At 37.4% G+C, this 24,107-nt stretch overlaps 1 protein-coding gene across 2 annotated transcripts; it reads left to right on the top strand.

The window, feature by feature from the left end:
* The first annotated feature begins 2,438 nt into the window (after positions 1-2,438).
* elovl5 (ELOVL fatty acid elongase 5) lies at positions 2,439-22,508 on the top strand. Of its 2 annotated transcripts, none has more exons than XM_053333222.1 (8): positions 2,439-2,568; positions 10,957-11,021; positions 11,351-11,538; positions 14,291-14,368; positions 14,986-15,157; positions 15,759-15,883; positions 16,228-16,362; positions 18,322-22,507. In XM_053333222.1, the coding sequence occupies exons 2-8, from the start codon at positions 10,964-10,966 to the stop codon at positions 18,448-18,450; spliced, it is 885 nt and encodes a 294-aa protein (XP_053189197.1). In that variant the 5' UTR covers positions 2,439-2,568; positions 10,957-10,963; the 3' UTR covers positions 18,451-22,507. The 2 variants fall into 2 exon arrangements, with proteins under 2 accessions (XP_053189197.1, XP_053189198.1); XM_053333223.1 differs by lacking the exon at positions 2,439-2,568 and adding an exon at positions 2,654-2,799 and having other exon boundaries at positions 18,322-22,508.
* Positions 22,509-24,107: the final 1,599 nt, after the last annotated feature.

Here is a 24,107-nt window from a genome sequence, read left to right as displayed (position 1 = left end):
GTGAGATTTGTCCACAGTTGCCTTAAAGAAGCAGGGTGGTGACCAGAAGGTTTCTGGTCAAATCTCAGATGAGCCGGATGAATGTCAGTGAGGAGAGGAGGAAAGTATCCCTGTTGCATCACCATCTCTGAGGTTCAACGTTTAAACGAGTCAGACTGTGACTGTACTGGGTAACATAAATGTGGAACTGTGCAACTGTGTGAATATGATCAGAAGAAGGGAATACTTCTTTAAGCAAAACTTACTTGGACTAATTCAGCCTCAAAATGTGACGTGGACATTACTAAATAAAAATAATATATAAACAGATCAGATGGTCAGAATTAACCCTTGTAAAGCCACACACTCTGGCTGTATAAAAAAGAAAAAATGATGCATGGGATAAAACTGTTTTTTCTTGTTATGTTTCAGAGTTAACACTTGGTTTCCTGTAGTGGCCTCTCTTCTTAGCACACTTTCTTTAATGTGCAAGTGCATCAATGATTATAGGAATTGATGATTAGATTATTATAAATGTCTGTCTACCAAGAATTATGATGTACTATTAACAGCCCCTGCTCCCTGTTACATGGAATATCCGAGATCAACCAGGTGCTTGACAAACTTTTTGTTTAACTAGTATATCTATTATATAATAGTTCTTGCAGCCATCGTCACTGTGAACTCTGTTCTCAATCAATATCTGCTATTTGATCTAACCATGTTGCATGAATGTGACTGCTTATTTCAGCAAATAGTGGGTTTTTCCTACATTATGAATTTGTCAGTCAGTAATATGTGAATCAGTTTTGCTGGTGTTATTAGTCACTTAAAAAATCTGGGCATGTAGGAGCACCTTAAATGTTTTCTTTTCCAAGCCCTTTCATTCCAGTGAATACAAGGAGTACGTAAGTAGGTTTAGGGGAAATTAAAAATCTGTCACCACAAAAATATGTATCTGCACTTCAGGAAGTATTTCCAGTAATCAGACGCTCTTTACTCTCACTTTTGAGTACTTTAAAGTCTTCAGTATGCTTAAAACAAAATGCTGAACAGTGTCTGAAACCTTCTTTCCATTGTCAGAGTTGGAGGGGCTGAATCTGACAATTTTTGTTTTTTTCTGAAGTCATCAATCAATCACACTTATTCTCCCCAGCAAACCTCCTTTTTCATTCCTTTTGCCTTTGAGAGGAGGATAGAGTCGAAATGGTGCAATGCTGTCCTCATTTGCAATAATTCTAATAGTTGTTTATGTGTATTGTATGGTGACCTTGAGTGCCCTGAAAGGTGCATTAAATAAAATGTATTATTATTACTATTATTATTATTATTATTAATCAAGACTACAAAGACATATATGACACACATTAAACATGATGATGCACATTAAAATTAATGTTCTAAATTTGGCATTATAATCTAGGTAGGTTGATCAGATCAGAAAGAAAAGCAGAGAGCCCAAAATAAAATTCCTGATGAGGACCCTCAGGAGGTCAGGAGCGGTCCTGGGTGCAGCTCATTAAAGCATGTCTGAAGCTCGGCACAGTTTTGCCAATTAATCTCCCGAAATCTTTTTCTTTTTTGAATAATCTGTTTTCAGATTTCTTTGTTTCTTCCATGTCCATGTATTTTGGGACTGTACGTGGTAAAAAAAAAAAAAAAAAAAAAAAAACCTCAAGTGAAGCAAGAAGACCAGAAACAATGGTATAAATACTTATTTCACCTAAAACTACCCTTGTTTGTACTGTAGTTTAGTACAAATCTGAAGATTGACATAACATAACTTGATTATTATTATTAACTTGATTATTTCACTTTATACATCTATCCCACTACATTTCAGAGGGAAATATTGTACTTTTTACTCCACTACAACATTTTGACAGGTTTAGTTGTAAAGTATTTTGCAGATTGAGATTTTATACACAATTTATTAAATGTATTTATTAAATACGGTATGATGGGTTTATTGTCACTACAACTATGGCGCCTTGCAGATTAACCTACTTAACTGCATAGTTAAATTAGTTAAATGCTACTTCAACATGTAACTGACCTTTTTTTTTTAGCATTGAGTACTTTTACTTTTTGCCAGTAATACATACAGGACAATAACTTGTAATGGAGTATTACAGTACATTATGATATTGCCATTTTACTTTACTTTAAGGGTGTGAATGCTTTCTCAGTCTGATTTTTCAATAGTAAGAATGTAAAATGAAAAAAAGAAGATCAAGTTAGAACTGGCCTTATCCTCTCCTACTCATACAGTTCTCACATGATTCGAGTTAACAATTTACAGGAACTAGAACTACAGCACATTTAACTGCAATTACGGCAGATATCCTTGATGTCATCTTTTTTGACTGTGTGTGTGTGTGTGTGTGTGTGTGTGCGTGTGTGTGTGTGTGTGTGTGTGTGTGGTTGCAACACACCGGGTCACCTCCTGGCAGTAACCCTCCTGCAGGGCAATGGGCCAGTCTGCGTGTTCCTCCCACTATTTTCCACTGAGCGACAAGGCTACACATTGTGCTCAGACCGGCCAACCAGCCAAGGTTACACCGCCGTGCTCTCCGCCCGTCTCGAAAGGTAGGCAGTCCACGATAAACAGCTGCATCACTTTATTCACACTCAACATTTAGCCCTCTATCTAACCCCGTATGGATGGCTGGGTGACTTTATGGTGAGGCTTTCCGAGATTTTTTAGTTAAAAACGCAGCAGGGCGCATGGCGTCTGCAGGCGATGAGTTGTGGTGATGATGCTGAAGCTTTGACCTCTACTGTTACTGCAGCCTGGATGCGATCGACAGGATGCGATGGGTTTGTTTGTTTGTTTCTTTATTTAAAGCAGGTCTTCTCTGGAAGTTTCGGCTCGGAAATGAAAGGATGATGTAATGGGACGGACGACCGCCTTCATCACACATCTTGTAGTTTTGTCAAGAGCTCAGCGCGTAAAGTGCAGTTTAGATTACACACGTGTGACGCACGCCGATGGAAAATTACTATTGTGTTGTCATGTCGTCTACATGGACGCCAGCACGCAGACATAGCGTGATACTCACATTTATGACCATCATATTTTAAAGTGACATTTAAAGACATAACGGTCCTGCTGTGTAACTGTAGTCAGGGGCGGATTTAGTGGTTTGGGGGCCCCAGGCAAACTCTGTCCTGCTTTATTTTCACCCTTTCTCTAACTGGGAGTGTTGGCACTATTGGCAGTGGTAAAGTAAGTACTCAAAACTTTTTTTTCCCTGAAGTAAAGCTATTAATATGCACAGTAAAGTCCTGCATTCAAATTTTTTATTTAAAGGTGCAGTGTGTAAAATTTAGAGTGGCATCTAGCAGGACTGGCTTGGCACAAGTGGTATAATATTTCATTTCTTATTCAATAAGTAGTTTATAATGTCCAGAAAATAAGAATTGTTTTGTTTTCGTTAGCTTGGATTGAGCCCTTTAAATATACATGAGGAGTGGGTCTGCTGCCTGTAGGTTGCCCTGTTGCACCACCATGTTTCTACAATAGTCCAGAATAGACAAACCAAACACTGGCTCTAGAGAGGGTCTTTCACGTTTTTCATGAGTTTGGCTTCCTTACATTCTCCTACATGTTTGGAAGGGGAAGGGGTATTCAGTTGGTTACAATCTGCAACCACACTGCTTGATGCCACTAAATATTATACACTGCTCCTTTAAAAGTGAAGAAATTAGCACAAGACTGCAAGATTATGGTCAAAATGATAATCACAATTATTTTGATCAATATTGAGATCATGATTAATATTACGAGTATTCATTGATTTTAATGACAAACAATATAGTTATTGTTATATAAATGTAATTGTTTTTACATCCATAATTATTCTTATGCCCCTAATGTGCAAATCTTTGTATCAAAATGAGTCGGTCCTCCTATTCACCAAAATTTAGTGTGTCTCTTTAAAGAAGAATTTAAGTAAAAAATGTACCAACATTTCAACAGGGCAAAAAATGTACCCAAAATATACAATCAATAAAAAATTAATATGCTGTCACAGAATACAACCAAATGAGAACAAAGAAGTATGCAGAAAATGCTTATTGCCAGAGTATTTACAGGCAATGCCACTTTGGAAAAACAATTGCAAGGGGATAACATATCTTTTGTCCAGTGTTTTTTACCATTTTCCTGAAGCCTTCAGTATCCCAGTGTTAATTTTGACAGCAAATTCTGATTTAGTCTTACTGGGGATTTCCACCGGGTCCGTCAGCAGCGCGGAACAGCTGTGCCACAGTTTAGCTCTGTCCTCTGCCCGGTGTCAACTCACAGCGGGAGCTTTACAGTAGCGGAGTGGAGCATGGTCTGGGAGAGAAATCTCCTTTTAAAATGAAGTTGTACTGTTAATACAGTAATTAGCAGCCCAATCAAAAGCCCAATCAAATCCGAATGAGTGCCTTTATTCTACCGTAATTACTGTAGTAGCAGCACAACTAAACAGCCCGATTTTGTTAACTTGCTCAAATTTAGTTGATTTGGTAATGTATTTGATTTTTGTGCATATCTCATGTGTCAGTAGGCTACGTAGCTTGATGGTGTCTTTATCTTTATCTGTCTGTTTTATTCGTGGTTGTTGCTGAAATACGATCAGGAGGCTGCACGGGTTGTTTTATTTTGAAAGACGGAAGTTTTATTATGCCGATGCTGTGTCTGACTTCCTGTCTGGTGCGATCTGCTCTGTTGAGCTTGTCGCAAGTTAGAAACGGCTCCGTCAAAAATAGAAATGCTGCGGATTGATAGTGCTGCGGCGCGGAGAGCCGCTGCTGGGACGTTGCTGACACGCTGCTGAGACGCTCCTGGTGGAAACACTCTCATTGATCGTTACAGCTGCGCTGCGGTCACGGAGCTGATAGGTACCACTATAACCTATCAGCTCCGTGACCGCAGCGCAGCTGTAACGCGCCGCTGACGGACCTGCTGGAAGTTGGGCTTTAGTCTTTTGAATAAACACATATTTAGTTTTAGTCATATATTAGTCATCTGAAATCTTTTAGTCTTAGTCTAGTTTTAGTAGACCAAATATTAGCAGATTTAGTCGACTAAATCTATAGTGGACTTAGTCCACGAAATGTTTCTCCAGAATTTCCAGTCATTGGAAGTCTGTTATGGAATGGTATTAAGGTTTGAATATGCAATACAGACACAGATTTAACGGTTGTAATTAGGGGTGGGCATTTGAATACATTTTTTTGATCGATCATTGGGAAAATTAACGATCAATTATCGATTAATCATTATCTTTTATCTTAAAAATGCCACGATACGGGACGCTTGTAAAAGCAGCTGAGCCCGAAGCTCCAAGCCAAACCTCTTCACATATCAATCAATAGAGTACTCTTAAACACAACTGAGCCTCTTTTAGAAACACTTGCAAAAAAAAAATCAAATCTAATAACAACTTAATCAAAAAACTGAATATCACTCCGGACTGACAGTTCTTGGCAAAATATAACGTTAAAGGACTCCAAAATGCACCCAGACGAGCCGAGAGAGAAAGAGGGAGAGTGAGTGACAGAGATAGTGTTACTTCACAATTATGCTTATTTAACTACAAGAGCCTCATAAAACAACAAGAGTGACTCACCTAAAGGCTACAGTGGTGACTGTCCACTGCCAACAAAGTAAAGTAACTCCAGCCTACTGATTCTTGTTGATTAGCATGTTAGCATTTTAGCATGCTCAGGGATCAGTGAGCGCAGTCAGTCGAGCAGCTGAAACGCTCTGACGGGACCGAAGTAGCAGGGATACAGAGGCATTGTGGTGCTATCCTGGGTAGCCTGGCCAACGTGCAGGGTTTACAATGAACTCCGTCATTTTTAGTTTGAAAGGGTCCCACGCCAAACTTAGCCTTGACCTCTTCATGTTTACGTTTGATATCTACGGCTGCTGGTAGGTAGCTGAGCCGTTTTCTCTGTCAAATATCGCCCCCGTTGGTAAGATGTACACATAGTGTAATCTTGCATTGCTTCAAGACTCACACTACGCAACACAACTTTTATTTGAAACCAGCATTTCATCGATAAAAATGTCATGTGATTTACAACATTTTTAACGATCAATTATTGATCATAAATTAATCATGCCCATCCCTAGTGGTAATACAAAACAAGTATTTTATTTTATTCTTAATGTCAAAAACATGGCAATGGCTTTTTCACAAAAGATAATCTCACATAAAATAAGCATAAGGCCTGCTCTCCCTGAAAAATATACATGCTCCCTGAAAAAAAAGCATTCTCCCTGAATGATATGCAATGCATATGACATTCTTTCAAGATGAAGTACAATATTATTGAAATAGATAACCACCTAACTTTGAACTTATTGTCTTCTACTGTCTGTGCAAAAACAACAGCAATTCTCAAATGTAGAATAAAAGATGTATTGGCTGTAATGCCATTGCACACTACCAAATAAATACTCCTTAATGGTCAAGTAAATAAAAAAACTCTGCTCTCTCAGCATTGAAAATACAGGTAAATATCACATTAAACTAAAAACACAACTCTGTAAGCATCATTTTCTTCTTCATCACCTGTTACTCTGTGCATTGTGTGCAAAATCTAAGAGATTTGAAAAGAAAAACAAGACATATGTAAAAGAAAATATGCATTGGTTGTAATGTCATTGCACACAAAATGAAATATTGTGTATACAGTTTTGTACTTTGAAGAACTTAGGAAAGCTGTAGAGATGGCCTGCTGCTGGGTTGCACTAGCAGCACTAGCTTTATTTCCACTTGGCCCATGGTCATCTTTGTCATCAGACGTCTTATGTATCTGTGAGGGTGAATAAAGGGGCAATCAAGCTGTGATTTTTTCTTCCTTGCCCAATCTTCTCAGATCTCTCTCTCTCTCTCACACACACACACACACACACACACACACACACACACACACACACACACACACACACACACACACACACACGCACACACTTTGTCCAGTCAATACCACAACATCTACTATAATAGTACACATTTGATTCGATTTGAGGACATTGAATATTTATATTCATTAATTCAGCGAGACAATCGTCTAATCAAGACAGTTCTGGTTTCCTTTAGGTTCTATTTTATTTCAAGTTTAGCTGAAACATGGTGGACTATCTGATAAAATAACCCCAGCATGTATGCTTACCTCCACATGTATTTCTGGATGAGTCGTCTGTAAATGTCGCTTCAAGTTGGTGGTGTTTTTCCCAGCGATTTTTGCCCCATGCGGTTTACAGATGGTCTAGTTGTCCTTGTTGTCATATGTTAAGTATGACCAGATGTCAATTCTTCGTTTTCGTCCTAGACCTAGCACTGACATTTATGTTGTTCATGATACATGCCGTTGCCCCGCGGACGGGGTGCACTGCAAAACATTAGCATGTTGCTAACGAGCGAAGTCAACTGAAATCAGTGCAACTGAGACTGTGCAACTAAACACACTCCATTCGTCCCGCCCTAACATTTTCCTCTCGTTTTTATTCCTTGACTAAATTGTCAGTTATATTTCGTCACAGTCTTCATCATCATGTATGATTTTTTAGTTTTCGTCCGTGAAAAAGGTTTGTTGACGAATATTTTTCGTCATAGTCTTCGTCAACGAAATTAACACTGCAGTATCCACAGTGTTTATTGGACACATGTCTTTGGCCAAATGAAATGTGATTGCATTGGTGATCTCGATGTGTCTTTGTGAGCTGGATGGATATGGTGATGCATAGTTCAGGCTCGCTTCTATGTCTGAGTTGATGTTGGACAAATCATGTTAGCAACTGTTGTAATGTTTTTCTTGGCCTCGATACATTTATCATATTGCAGTTTGTGATGTGGTTTCAGGTGGTTGAATATGTTAGTTGTGTTGCTTTGTGAAGCTGACACAACCATAACACAGCCTATTTGGTAACCTAGGGAACACATTGCACAATATCTACTTGGACTTTTTGAGAACTGACTCCCACTACATTACTCATGTTTGTTTCTCATTTCCTATTGTGCAACTCTGATTATTGAAATATTAATATTTAATGGATTAGAGTGAATACTTCTTCACACAAATTGAAAGAAACAAAGCCACTGGTGTGCCCTATTAGATTTCTGTTTTAATATCATATGACTGTATGTTGGAGCCACATGCAGATTGAAAGACATGCTTTAGCTAACTTTGACACTATCTGTTTGCACAAAGCACAGAGTCTCTTTACATTAACTCAGATTTTTTTGGCACTTCTCTTGATCTTACTTAATCTTATTTTTTAGCCTTTTTACCTTTTTTAAACTTTAATATATTATTGTTGTATGTATCTTTTTGTCATGTGTTTGTTGTGTGTATGTGTTATTGATGTGTGTAAGGAGAGCAGCAAAGTAAGAATTTCACTGCATTGTCTGAACCTCTGTGTTTTTACCATACATATGACAATAAACATTATGAATCTTGAATCTTTATAGATCTACTCACATTTCTGTCTGTTAAGTCCACGGTAGGTGCCGGTGTAGAGAGTGTCCAGTAGTGCAGAAGTCAATGACATAACTGGAATGAGTTGAATGTATGGCTCAGAACTGTGATTCTTTTGGCTTCAAGGTTGCATTTTGTGCACAAAGCCTAAAGTGACACAGCTGCAGGATTGTGAAAATACCTCCTGGGTGATAATGAATAGAAAGTGTGTTATCAGGTTATCAGACAGAGAATCAGCTGCAGGGATTTGTACTAACTTTTGCTTGGCAGTGTGAATAATCTTGTCATAACTTTATATAAGAGTTTTAACGATTTTACAGGAAGACGTGGTGGTTGACCTGATGCTTTCTGGTCATTGTTCCTCTGCATTAAAGGAGAGGGAAATCTGGAAGTTCATTGTTCAAAACGTGACTGTGATGTTTTTCCAGGTTTAGATTTCAGTCAAAATATGCCCTGAAGATAAATGAGTAGGGAGTCAAGACTGAGACAATAAGTTAAAGCCTATTTGTATAAGAAAAGCAGTCCAGCTGTGAACATCCAGACTTTCATACAGTCATGGGAATGGCTTTCTGCTTTATATCACAAGGTTGTGCTGACTGTCACGGGCATAGTGGTGGAATGTAATATTATAATGTAAATTACATACTGTTTATGGAAAAAGTGCTGGAACTCTAATTGACCCCTGGGGTAAAGCACAGAGGAAAGCCTTTTCTCTCTGACAGTTACACAACTGTTGAAATCGGCACTGCACATACCAACCTGTGTTTAAAACACTCACAAAGAACAGAGTGATCAACAGATGCAAGCAGTAACGCATCACCGCCATAATTTGACAGCTTTGGCCAAAGAACATGCACAAAGGTTTTTTTGTCAAAGTAAATGTAGCAGCACTGCCTGAGCCAGACTAGAGTCTGTGATTATTAAAACCTGGAGACATTAGGGTTAATAAATCCACAATTGAACAATCTCATCAACAATCTGAGAGCCAGAGAGTTATTTTAAAGTCTTAACTCAATTAATATGCTGCTACAGTATCTTCTTTACAGATCTGCCCAGTGTCTTCTTGGATTCTAGGAAGTTTACAGTCATGAACATGTTTGCACATGAAAGATTATGAAATTAGGTATCCGGTTAGCAATCCAGATCCACATTTGATATGTTGTTTGAAACCACCAAGGATGAGTTATCATTATTAGGAAGAAAAGTTTCAGAGAGATAAATACATAAAAGTTAGGCAACAGACTCAGTAAGCAAGTACAGATTTGTAAAGACAGTAATGATAGACAGACAAATGACTAATAAGTGTTAGTGGTCTGATGTAGGCAGAAAAGAAGAATTATAATTTAGATGTTGTCTTCTGTGGTTATAATAATCATGTATCAAATACAACAGTACCTTATTGCTGTTATCAAAACACCACTTAGATATAATCAGAATTTCTTCAAGCATGTCATCATGTTCACTGATCACACTGTAATTCAGGCAGATTAATTAGGTTTATCATATTTTAAGATGCTCTAATCATTATTTTAATGAAACAAAAAAGGTCAAATGTGTAATGTGAAAGGTATTTCTCGTAGTTGTTTTTGTTTTACAGCTCGCATCTGGTCTTTTTTTTTAGGCCAGTGTATATTTTGAATTGTTTACAATGGGAGCGCTGCGTATTTACAAATGTCAGCATTGTGACAAGGTGCTAAACATCTACTCTGCTCTGAGCTCCGAGAGTTTGGTTCTTTTCTGGTTGCCAAGAGTTACATTAAAACGCACTTGTCTCTGTCACTTTTCACTCAACCATACAATCACAGCGGAGGAAGGAAGCCGCACATACCACAAAGATCAATAGCCACATCCTACATGTGCTGAACAATGACAACAATGGATGTTACCCAAGTTACAGGGTCCGTCCAGCTTCAGATCTTAAACAAAAGATGGCCCTTGCCGAGATTCCTCGCCTACAAAATCCCATGAGCCCACACAGTCCGTCGGGTCCATCCTCTCTCCCTATGTGCTTCAGTCTTCCTTTCATACAGAGACAAACTACAAAATTAGTTGCTACACAAAGGTTAACAGTACTTTTGCAGATAATCCTTCTCATAGTAATAAATAATTCTTGGCTATTTATGCGCCAATGTCCAGAACTTTAACGAACATCACAGCATCGCTCTGGAAATACCAATACTAATACCAATATCCACTGAAGACAAAAGCTAGTTAGTTAGTTAGTGGGTGTTAGTGGATTGTTTGTCCAGCGTGAAAGGTGCTTTTCATTCAACGGATCACCAGAAACATAACACAAGTTAATGTTACTCTCAGTCCACTGGATGTGTAAATATCAACTTTAAAATGTGTTTTGTTTTCACTTTGTGGAGTTCTGCCTTCCACGTGGACAAAAAATGGATTACTGCTGCTTTAAGTTGTAATTAGTAATTAATTATAATTTTTCAAATGTAAAATATGTAACATATGTGAGTTATTGTTTGTGTGTTCTGTTTTCAGGTAACAAATGGAGACTTTCAATTATAAGCTAAACACTTACCTAGAATCATGGATGGGTCCCAGAGGTAAGTCATGTACATAAGTTTATAAAAATGCATTTCTCTGGTCTTAAAGGTGTTGCAAATACTGTACTCAAAAATCTCAGCTAACATAACAGTTAACAGAACAGTGAAGGTAAACATTACCAAAAACCTTTGACCCAAGTCATATATTACACACTGTACGCAAGAATTCTGCTCAGCTTTTTCACTTTCTTGCTGCCAGTGTGTTGAGCAAACATTCCTCTGTGTGCCTTTCATTTCTCAAGTTCATCTGTGGCGACCAGTGAGGCCACCTTATCGGCCTCCTCTTGATCTAGTGGTTAAAAACTGGCGTATTTTTCTCCACATTTCAGATCAGCGGGTGCGGGGATGGCTGCTGCTGGACAACTACCCACCAACATTTGCACTCACAGTCATGTACCTTCTGATTGTGTGGATGGGGCCCAAGTACATGAAACACAGGCAGCCGTACTCCTGCAGAGGCCTCCTGGTGGTCTACAATCTGGGCCTCACGCTCTTGTCCTTCTACATGTTCTATGAGGTAAACAGACTGTGAGGCGCTGCGAGATGTGGTAAAGTGGGCCAGAGCAATCGCTGCAGTGCCTCGCTGCAGAAAGATTATAAAGGAAGATGAAATCAACCTGAACCAGAGGAACATACTCACTAAACCTCCAGTGTGTGAGGTATATCTCGTTTGTTTAATCCATACAAAAACATCAAGCTGTGGTTTAATGGAGGGGTTATGTTATGAGGTTATGTGTCGCACTATCACTTAGCTAGGGTACAGTTGCTTGGCAACCAGTGGAGACTCTGCTCCAAGAAATAGTCTTTCATATAACCCCTCATAAAACCTAATTTTTCACTTCAGATTTTGTACTTAAACTTTTAACCTGTTAATTAGAGATTTAGAGAGCTGTCTCTCCTTGTTTCCAGTCAGTATAGTAAGCTAAGCTAACATGCGGCTCCAGCTACACATTCACCAGACAGACATGTATGGTATCAATCTTCAAATAATCTAACTCTTAGCAAGAAAGTGAATAATATTTCCAATGTCCAGCTGTTCCTTTCAAATATGAAGCTAAATCCAGGAGCTTCAGACAGACAAACATGGGAGTAGTATTGAGCCTCTTTTCTTACTCTTAGCAGAAAAGCAAATAAGCATATTTCCCAAAATGTCAAACTATCCTTTAACACATTTGACTCTTTGACATTAGACGCAGGCCTGTGGCTGCTGGCCTCCCTCACTGGGAACCACCATGAGGGACAATGCTATCAGGGAGCGAGAGGGACACAGCTGGATGCTGACAGGCTCATTGTTTCAGCCATCAAATCCCTCATACGCCCTCGCAGACGTCAGCACAGCCCCCTATTGTTTGCTGGAAAACTGCTTTTTTATAAACAGCCAACTAAATAACTGAAATTGATGCGCTGATGTAAACAAACAAGGAGAATTTCTTTCTGCGCTGAATTAGCTGTTTAAAATCTCAGTTAACATAGTGATAGTATCTGTTACTTTATGTACCTTGGAAACAGGATGTCATGAATCAGGCATAGTGTTTTGTGCATGTGTAAGTTCAAGGAGTCTATGCCTTCTTCCCCATCCAGCCAACAGTGCTGGCGTCTTGTCTTTCCGTCTGCATTGCGTAAGACCTCAGAGGTTGGCTGTGTGATTCATTAAACCCAGGACTTTGACAATACCCCAGACATGGGGTGAACGTTTGCCAGTCTAAAATCAATGTCACCTGATGAGATGAATCAAAGTACATGGCAGTTTTGTTCTTGTCAACTTTCCAGGGCACAACAGTTAACAACATAATGATTGTCATCAATTTTGTTCATTCATAGATTTAATGCTAGAAGGTATGAAATTATAGGTATCGTACAAAAACATAATAAAATACTTTAGAACCAGAATGAACTTAATTCTGCTGCTGCTTCACAGCTGATGGTTTCTTGGCTCTCAAATTAGTTAGTGAAGCCTTTTACAGCAGCAGATCAAAGACAGTGGATCTATACTGATTTGGTGAATCAGCATTAAGCTACACTTCAGCATTCAAGCATCTACTTGCATTTGAATATTCCTTCTTTAAAGGGGCACTCCACTGATTTAACACATGGAAATCAGTCTACATTTAGAATCTGTAGAAAAAGTATTTATCATTTATTTAATCCTGATGATGTCAGATTAGGTATGGAGACATTAGAACAGAAACCCTAATCAATATCCTTATTTTTAATCCTGGAGGGAGAGTAACTACAAAAATATTGCCTACTCTGTCACTACTGTTGTGGCTGTAAAAAAAAGTGGATAAATTCTTTATATTTGATCCATTTATTTCAATAGTATTTGTAAAGTTTAGAAGAGCTTCACAATTATTATATATTTTATCCCCATTCATTAACACAGAGCTAACAGGAACTAAGCAGAAATCTACATTCATGCATTTATCCAGCCAGCGTAGGAATGTCAAACACGACACCAGATTTTAAAAAGTGATAGACTTAATCAGCATTATGTTGACTCATTTGGCAAGGGCTTGACTGTAACAGACGTTCAGTCAAATGCAAAGGTTCTGCACTGCAGGTTTAACTTGTCCAACATACACTTCTGTACTTTTGTGTATATTTTTTTATTATGTACTCTCTCCTTATTGTTTAATTTTAAGTTTAATCTGGTACAATACATCATACACATTGTGCATGGTCCTCTACAAATAAAGGGAATAAATAATTTAGTTGCTTTATGGGAAGTGCAGGATCCAGTATTTTTAGAGTTTTAGAGACTGATTGTAGGGACTAAAACTCAGAATATCTCAACATTTCATGCTTGAATTATGACCATTCTTTTTTAAATTGGTCTCTCACAACTTTATGGCAGTACCATATAGAGTCACTGCCACTGTAATATGAAAACGTATGGGAGACATACACTCACTGGGCACTTTATTAGGAACATCTGTGCAGTCTAATGCAATACAATTAAACAGCTCTGCCATAAATTCTACTTCTACAAAGCTTATACATTTTCAGTTTTTGTTGACACTGTCAGAAAGATGATTATTCTACTTTATTATTGAGGTCATAGTGGGGGGTGGTGTACTGGTACCAAAATCAGGTTATCTGACTTGCCATCTGTGCATGTGTGTATTACATGAAGGGAGACGAAAGTATCTTTCATTTTTCACTCTTACATTTTATTTGTGCATTGCAGTGTTTGTGTGTGTGTCTATCTTGTGTTTGTAGTAACTGGGTGAAAACCTCATTCATCAGTCTTCTTAATGTTTTTTTTGCAGCTTGTTACAGCTGTGTTGCATGGTGGTTACAACTTCTACTGCCAGGACACTCACAGTGCACAAGAAGTGGATAATAGGGTGAGTTAGTCAGACACACTTATCTTTATTACCAGTGATTTTTTTCTTTAATCAGATATTTCATGTCATTTTATTACAAAGTACACCATTTATCATCCTGTTTCTTCATATTATAATCAGAACAGCAAGTATATGAACACCAGTTACTATAGGACACCAGAATATATTTATAATATTAAGCAAAATGTATGTCAAATCTACTGCTCTGACTTCTATGAGCCAGTACCTGTAAATCCCAGCAGATAAGCTGCAGAGACAGGGAGTCAATTTAATCTGACTCGTGTCATCATGATGACTCTCTTCAGTGTCCTAACTGAGAGCTCAGTTAGGACACAGCAGTGGAGGTGAAAACAAGGCTCACAGTAAAATGTGCAATGCTTTGCAGTTCTGCAGTGATTAAATAAAAAGTTTTATCAGCGTGTCACTGCTACAGACTGTTAAATTGTTTTATGAGTCCTCCTGAACTTTCAAGGACCTTTGGGAAGGAAGTCTGCTTTTGTTTTTTCTGATTTGCACCCTGAAATGTGATTCAGTAAACAACATTTCTTCAGGGATCTTTAATTATTATCTTATTTATATCTTTAACCTTTTTTTTGTTCTGCTGTTTCACTTCTCAGATCATAAATGTCCTGTGGTGGTACTATTTCTCCAAGCTCATCGAGTTCATGGACACCTTTTTCTTCATTCTCCGAAAAAACAACCACCAGATCACCTTTCTTCACATCTACCACCACGCTACCATGCTGAATATCTGGTGGTTCGTTATGAACTGGGTACCCTGCGGCCATTGTGAGTGTTTTAACACAACTTCGCCCTCCAGTGACTCAAATCATTCCAGTAACCCCGTTTACTGTTTGGCCTCGCTACAAGCTAAATAATTCAAGTGCTCTAATGTTAAACCCATTAGCTCTGAAAACAGCCTGCATTCCCCACAAAGCCTGAAAGGACACAAAAGGACACGTATTGACCTGAACACTGCTGCATGTGTGATATCTTTTTAATACGCATGCATTATTAATAAAACTATTAAAGTTGCACAGAAAACAGGACACCAGTCTTATGAAGTTGTCAATTTTCTTAAACTGAAAACCTTTCTCTACAGTCTACAGTTGAGTATTGATTTAAATATAGCATGGCATTTTTGATCTGTCAACACGTTTCATTATTCATCAGATGTTTACTATATTATTTCTGTATTACTTTACTGTTAAAGTCTTCTATTGATTTTACATGAAACTTGTTGTAATTGTTCCAAACAAAGCAGCCCACTGAAAGGTGTATTCCCTGTTTGATCATTTACATTTTGAACACCAGCCACTTGCCATTTACTGACGTTAACTGCTCCCTGTAGATGAATCACTTTCCATGTCTCTTTTCTGTGTCTCGTCAGCGTACTTCGGTGCCTCCCTTAACAGCTTCGTCCACGTCGTGATGTATTCTTACTACGGCCTCTCAGCCGTCCCAGCCATGCGGCCGTATCTTTGGTGGAAGAAGTACATCACACAGTTACAGCTGGTGCGTTCATTCTGTACTTTCTCCTCTTATTTCAGCAGCTATCCTTTGTAAAATGCAAACCAGAAAGTGTATTTTCATGAGTTAAGCAACAAAACACAGTCTTTGTCCTCTTGTTTGGAGGTTTTATTCACTCTAAAGTGTGGAGCGTAGGTAACTGTTTACACATTCAGTGGGATATTTTCTGCAACTTTAGTTTCAATACAATGCAGATGACTGGAGCAAAGTGACTTTTTCGACATTTAAGATATTTTAGGCTCTGGATCAATTAACTCTTTCTATGCACCCTCCGTCACCCTCTAACTCTGGTGTGTGTCTGTATGTGTGTGTCATGGTTTCCTCCACAGATCCAATTCTTTTTAACTATGTGGCAGACACTGTGTGCAGTCAAATGGCCATGTAGCTTCCCCACGGGTTGGCTGTACTTCCAAATAGGTTACATGGTCACACTCATTATCCTTTTCTCAAACTTCTACTTTCAGGTAAGTTGTTTTTCCATTTGTTTAATTGCGTATTGACAAGTTGAAAGGATAAGGATAGTGATATTGTCAACAAATCAAATCAAGAGACTAAAACCAACAATGATTGTACTGACAAATATTAAATGGTTGTCAAAAAAACCTTAAAACCACAGCAGTGAAACACACATCTGAACTAATGCTTCTACATCACTGAGCATGAGCACTGCAGTTTATTTTGACCTAATCCCACATACACCATCCTGCTGCCATAAATACAAATTGGTGCACCATGTGTTTTAATCTGCAGTTGAAAGTAGTACTCCACAAATTCACCATGTACTCCTGTTTGAGTAATTTTTACAAAAAAACTGCAGCACTGCAAAAAAGAAAACCTAATATTTGTGACAGTGTGTACACATGGCCTTTGGCCTGAGTGTTCTGAGGACAAAGTGTTCAGTAAGAGATTATGAAATAAAGAATTAGATTTTTATTATTTAAAAAAAAAAAATTTATGAACATGAAATAATTGTGCTTATTTTCACAATAACAGTGTTTATTTTAGATTAGTTTTAATTAAATCCAGTAGCTTTTGTGTTTTCCTTTTTTATCTTACAATCCCAGATCAAATGATGTGATTGGCTGTTGATTCCATTTTGATCATCAACTTTATGGTCATACTATATATTTTAATTCTGGTATAAATGTATTTATTATTATTTGTTATGATTCCCGAGTTTTTATTTATTTAACATTTAAGACTTTGGGCCTCCACAGAGAGATCATAGACTGTAAAAAATTGTAGACATTGTCACAGCGATGTCACCAACTGGTTTATGTCCTGCCATTTTGAAGCCTTGAATTGGATTTGGATTTTTTGGAGCCCGAAGTGACTATATTTGGTTGAAAGGATGGAGCTGATCCTAGTACTAACACCTAGCTTGGTTAGCAGTGGTGTCATTTACACTCTGTGGTTAACTGTGATAATGCTTTTGCTAATGCTAATTTTTGCTAGCTGGCTTAAAACCATTAAAACAAAACGTACTTACCAGAAACCTCACAGGGTACTTTAGTTCAACCAAGCGCTGAACAAGATGACTAAAATGCAAATTTACTTCCATGAACTGAAAACACACTGTGAAATGGCAGCAGCTACACCTATAAACAAATCTGGTTTCCGCCATGGTGACGATGCGTAGTCAATGTCGTCAGTCACAAGGTAGCCACGCCCTAAAGCATACCGTGCTTTATCTACTTTTTTACTCTAAATGGGACCATGATTTACTAAATGAACGTCATAATACACTGAAGAAGTCTAACAATTGAGACCATAAACTCATTAGGAAAATGTTCACTGAGGTAATGAATCAAGTGAGATGTTAGGGTCATATTTTTTCATAGACTTCTATAGATTGGACTTCTTTTTGCAACCAGTGAAGTCACCCCCTGCTGGCCATTAGAGAAAATGCAGGTTTAAGAAACCTCTGCATTGGCTTCGCTTTTCAGACCAGGAGCTACCTTCTTGAGAGACACAGCAGGGACAAGGAAAGGGACTAAAAGATAGTATTGAAGGACAGACGAAGAAATAATTGGTTTTGGTCTCTTCAAGGGCATTTGTTGACAATATGAAAAAGTATAAAATATAGCCAACTTCATGTTGTAATATTAATATTACAGAGAAAACTATAAATGTATTTTTTTTCTTCCACAAGACGATTTTTAGCATTTTGTTTTATCTAAAACAAAATGCTAAATTGTGTTACCTGGTTCTGTCACTGCTAATGAGTCGACCTCGTGGATTTAGCATTTCTGTATGCTTCATACATTAAATAAAAATACATTACATTAAATACATTATGAATATAGCCCTTTTGTGTTCTATCATGTTTTGATGATGTTTAATCATGATTCTGTTAACCTGTTAAATATTCAAAATAACACTATATTTTCATGTTTTTTCTGCCTCTCTTTCTCTTCCACAAGACTTACAACAAGCACAGTGTTTCTCTAAAGAAGGACCACCAGAATGGCTCTCCTGTATCAACAAATGGACATGCAAATGGTACACCATCTCTGGAACGCACCGCACATAAGAAACTGCGGGTGGATTGACATTTGAGAAACCGGTGTCACCCAATTCTCACTGTAGCGTGTTAGCTAATGCTGCTAGGAGGTATATCTTCTTATCTAGAATAGTCTAGCGTTCACTTGAGATGAAATAAGCCATAGCCACATATATCCAGGCTTTCCAGTGTTTTTTGCACACAATGCTACACAATGCATTGAATTAAATTAAAATAGTTAAATTGAGAAGAATATTGTAGTATGGTTAATATTGCACAATATTGCATCTCCAAACCCAGACAGGAAATTTACTCCAAAGCAAAAATCTCTTTCTGAGTTCAATCAGCTGCTGAATTTTGCTACCAGCAAACAAACATTTTGACTCTTACAAAGATGCTTTACACACAGAAGGTCCAAAGATGAAAGCTCCATTGAGTGTGTTGGCAGCCGAAAGTTTTATTACACTCGATGACGTCTCGGTGTAAACAACCAAGGGGACAATTCAAATAAAACAGTGCTTACTACTTTCCTTAATGTGTAACTAGAGCATGCATCTTGTGTCTGGCTTTATTCTACTCCTGCCTGTGCTGTTGCATAATCCTTAAAGGGCATGGCTGGCGATTTTCTTTAATTTACTTACTGTCAACTAATCTCATGTGCAGAGCAAAAGCAACAAACCAAATAATTAACTACATGTATTGTGTGTGCATGCAAAGCCTGATATATCGTTGGCCTCAGTGCTGTAAACCTCTGCTGTCCATAAACTAAAAATGTTCTTTGACCTTGAAGAGTATGTGCTTGATTATTTGTTTAAAAATGTCTCCAAAGAATAATAACAACGATCATGTTTTTGGTTCCTTACCAACTTGTTGTGGAACATCTTGACTTTGTGCTCCATGGTGAATTTATTGAAGAACTTCAGTACAAAGTCAAGAAGTTGTGATTTGTAGCACAAGGAGCTAGTGAAGGTTTGTAAACAGAACCTTGCACATGATGTCTGCCATACAAGGAACTACTCTCCAGAGACTATAAATGTGATTGCTGTTATTAGTCTTGGAAGCCATTTCTACACAAATTAAGGTGACTGTAATCTTCCTGGCAAAGGAACATGTCAGCTAGTACAACAGTGTGGCTCACTGACAGGTTTTCAATAGTTTTGGACAACGGAGGTCTACGGCACAGAAGAATAAAGCACGTCAGACTTTGGATACACAAAAATACTTATAAGTAGGATGAGTTCATTGCTGGTTTGACTCTAGATATTAGATTTGTTGGTAATAAGAAAAATATAGAAAAACCCACCAGCTTTATCCTTTATATTTGCGCTGTAAAATCCTGTACTGCATTTCATAGACAGACTGCAATGGCAGAAGATGCATTTTGCTGTATATTTGTGGAGCAGGATCCCCAAATTGGAATATTTAGCCATCTAGCAAAAGCATAACCAAAGCTTAGTGTACCCCATATGCTCGGATTCATATACAAAGCAGTTTAAAATAAACTTTCTTGAGCGCAGTATAAACTCAGCTTTCCTAAACATCTCCCATGTTAGAAGATCAGGTTTTGTCCTTTGATACTGCATTACAGCTACTGTGGCTTTATCCAGTAGCTGCAATTAGAACTTGAATTCACTGAGATTAATTAAGACGATGCACATTACATTAGGTCGCAGTGCAACTGCGACTCATTGATAATTCTCTAGCTGTCAAATTCATTTAGTGAATTTAATCATACTCTCTAATTCAGTGCTAAATATGTTAAATTCAGATAAACCATACTATATATTTATGAATGAAAGCCCATTAGAGACCCTGCAAGCAGCAGTCGACAATACATTCTCACCATAATGTCCATTTAGTAGATGCTCTGGAGCTATCGATTGTATCACATGATCTTCTGCATAACATATGAAGATCATGGTGTCAATAAAAAGCCCTTAAAATGCTCAGAAAATGAAATATCTAAAATTCTGTGACTCAACCCCACCTGCTGAAGATGATTATGTGACATGATTCACAGACAGAACGACTGCAAATAAATGAACCTTGTGGTGAGGTTGTTATTTATATTTTTGAGTCTTTACTTAAATATGGTGCCTTCTGGACCAGTTGATTTGGTTTCTAATGTAGCATTTTCATCTTTTCAACATGCTATCACCAGATTCATGTTGGTCCAATTCAGACTAATATGTGTTCAAATCCTGTGCCTGAATCTTCATTTTTCTTCTGTTTTTCTTTCTTTTTTTGAAATGATCAGTATCCTGAGTTATCATTCCTAACATATGTGAACCTTGCTACTGACACACACTGAACACAACAGTGATGTTGATCTTAGATTAAAGGAACAGTTTGACATTTTGAGAAATGTGCTTGTTCAGTTCCTTGGCTGCTTTTTACAGTAAAAGCATCAAAGTCATCACATTTCTTTAACGTTTTATGAGAGGAAGGTTGTAGAGATATAGCTATTCATTCCCTTTACAGTACTGATTTCCTCTTTGTTCCTCCGCTTCTATGTTATTTTATTATTATTTTCTTTTCACCTAAATCTATTGCAAGGGGCCTACACCATAAATGCTGGTATAGAAAGCAAAGCTCTTTGAATAATGAAGGTTGTGAATACAACGCCCTCGCTGTGTAGCCCTGCTGCACTGATTCAATTTAATGAGCTACTGTACGGCCTTAACCACTGAATGAACATGACACATTGCTCAAATGTATAGGTGACCTACTTATTTACATTCAAGTTCACTGCATCAGGAATTACTGTTAAAATCTGAATAATATATACAAAGGCCACATTTTTTCTGCATGATGAATCTGGTTCACAAGACCTGTTTAACATGCATGAACCACATCGACTAGAAATTGAATTATAGTTAAATTTGGTAAATTTTTCAGCCACATGTCATCCTTGTTACAAGATTGACGATAAGGCCAGCATTAGCATTACATTACATTATTCCTGTTGGATAAAGGCCAAGGACACATACAGGTATGTAATGAGATATTACATGCATTTTATAAAGTGTTGAAATTAAAGAATATATATATATGTATGTATATATATTTTCTGAAATCTGGGGTAAGTTGGGGTTAACATGTTGTGACTCACGCTTTACTCGCTGTAACACATTAAAAACAAACTGGGATTGTAAACTTACTTGTCTTCAGACTGTTGTTTTCCTTTCTTGGAAATTACGTAAATGTTTCAAATAATGTTGCTTTAAGAAAAAATGAATATTTATAATGTAATATTTAGAGCAACAACAGAGTAGAACGTTTATTGAGCCACGTATTTGGAATAGTTTTGCTATAAATAAGTGACAGAATACAACTAAAGCCTACAGTTATTTTGTTAAATATTTAATGATTTGTAAAAAGTTTATTTTTACATTTCAGTTGTGCTTTATAAATGTAATATCCAGTAATTTTGAGCAGCCTTTTGTATGAATATTTTGTTACAAAAGATGCAAAAATGTTACTCATATAAACATAATGTCAATTTATTGTAAGTTGAATAATGTAAATGTAAACTTAATTCATTAAACAAGAGAAAGATTTACTAAAATGGTCAAATGTCTCATTAGCAAGTCTGACTTTTTATGGATATTAACTTATTTAACACAAAGTAAAATCAGTGTCTGTGAATGATAAAATAGATTGGCTGTCAAATAGTGAACCCTCTCAACTTTTCATCCAGCAGGATTTATGCAAGACTACATTTCTACATTTCCTATTGCAGCAATATTTTCTCATGTGCAATATCTCAAATAAATTATGTAAGTGTGTGTACAGAGAGTAAAGTTTGTTTGATAGTCAGCTGTTTTGGAGTTCAAATGAATGGTATGGCCTTCTTGTTGTGAGAAGAAAAAAAAAAAAAATATTGAAGGATACAAGACTTTGAATTCATTTATATTCTGGTAATTTATGATGAATGTCCCAAAATGCTTTTAATGCAGTGTGTTGCTACCAGTCTTTGTAAAACACATCTTTTTCTGCACTGCTGTTGCAAATAAAAATACATGTTCAATCCTGTGGTTAATACTGGTCCAGTCAGTGTCATTTTCCACTGGTGGTGGAAACACTTTTCCTGCCAAATAAAATTAAAAACAGGTAAAATACTGGTATTGTGTTTTTTCAGCAGAGGTTCAAATTCAGCAAACCTTTGAATTGTTACAGAAATAACAGCAGACTTTAAATTGGGGCAAAAACTAGCTCAATATAGACACCTACGGTTCCTGTTTCCTGTGTGTGTGTGTGTGTGTGTGTGTGTGTGTGTAACTTTATTCCTGTCTTGGTTTATTGGTAAGAGGTTGTTCTTAGTTAATTGAGTCTGGAGTCAGCAAGGATGTTGCAAGCAGCTTCAAAAAGAGAGGAAGCCACAGTAAAGAGGTCAAAACCTACACAACTTTCTCACTCACACCTGAACTTTCTTTCCATTTTCTCAATCTCAATATCTAAAAGTTGAGAGCTGATATCAGATCAGGTCTCAACTTTTTGATGAGTCTGAGGTTTGAATAGTAATTGGCATCTTTGAAAATAACAGACCAATCTTCACTGTAATTTAAAACACTGTCTACACTCCTTGTATTGGTTTGCCACATGCAGGAATTAATTGGACTTTTTATGTTGTTCCCTAAACAGCGAGAATCGGATCTCCCTAAATGGGTTTTCCTAAAAAGCTATCCCTCTTCTGACTGCTACTTAGAGAGAGGGAGTTTAGTCCTTTTCAACTTAAGTGGTGTCACTCTTACCTCCTTGTCAATTTTTTTCCGTGGACTTCATGCACTGGAATCCTGTGTCACACACAGCATGCATTTGCAGGACAGAGCAACTGTTTGTGAGCTTTGGTGGCGTGTCTGCTGGCCAGCCACTGAGCAAACAAAGCCTCTCTCACTGATTTTCAGAGGCCATGGCCTGAGGGAGACAGAGAGGGCGGGGCTGATGGCGTAGAGGTTTTTCCCTGAGAACAGTGGTGTGGATAGCAATGTGTCAAGTTTACTGATTTATGTCAGAATGATGTGCCTCTTCCGCAGGTGGCGATACAGTGTGCCAATCAGGCCTCTCCTGTTTGTGTATCAGTGTATGAGGTTTTAATTTTAGGCCGTACGAGATATTCTTGTGATAGGTTATCTAATATATAATCTCATACTCTACAAGTATTCAATATAGGCTTCAACTGTAAATGTTTCATTTCTGTACTGACTGACTGTACAACATAATGAGCACTGTTTGGTTTCTGTCTCTTTAAACTCTGCTTCAGATGTTCAGATTCTCCAGCTGATCACCTATTATGGAAACAAAAGCAATTATACAATTTATGCTGCAGCCATTATGAGCGAAAGCAGACTTCTCTTTACTTCAGTATGTTGATGATCATTACATCATTCATCATCTTGATGTCAAAAAGTTAGTAGTTATAGTAAAAAAAAGTAATTAAAACAATCTGAAGAGTCTGACAGATGTTATTCTTAGTTCTTGTGGTTTTGGTCCTTTTTGATCATATTTTAAGTTTGTATTCTCTACCTTTTCAGTTGTGTTTTAATCTTTCTATTATATTTTCTGATTTGTATTGTTTTATTGATTAATGTGATTTTAAATCGCTGTTTGTTGCTCATGTTGTGCGGATCCCAGGAAGACTAGTATCCACATTACAGAAGCCAGTGGGGACCAGAGTAAAGAATAAACACGACAGATAATGAACAG

Source organism: Scomber japonicus, chromosome 14, assembly GCF_027409825.1.
Source record: "Scomber japonicus isolate fScoJap1 chromosome 14, fScoJap1.pri, whole genome shotgun sequence".
Taxonomy (NCBI): Eukaryota; Metazoa; Chordata; class Actinopteri; order Scombriformes; family Scombridae; genus Scomber; species Scomber japonicus.
The sequence above is the reverse complement of the archived record's forward strand: the minus strand, read 5'-3'. Positions and strand labels throughout refer to the sequence as shown.

Bases quoted from the DNA above. Each gene is read 5' to 3' on its own strand.
- elovl5 (XM_053333223.1), top strand. From the start codon at position 10,964: ATGGAGACTTTCAATTATAAGCTAAACACTTACCTAGAATCATGGATG. The intron at 11,022-11,350 runs GTAAGTCATGTA...TCCACATTTCAG, and splicing joins ATCATGGATGGGTCCCAGAG to ATCAGCGGGTGCGGGGATGG. The intron at 14,369-14,985 runs GTGAGTTAGTCA...TTCACTTCTCAG, and splicing joins CACAAGAAGTGGATAATAGG to ATCATAAATGTCCTGTGGTG.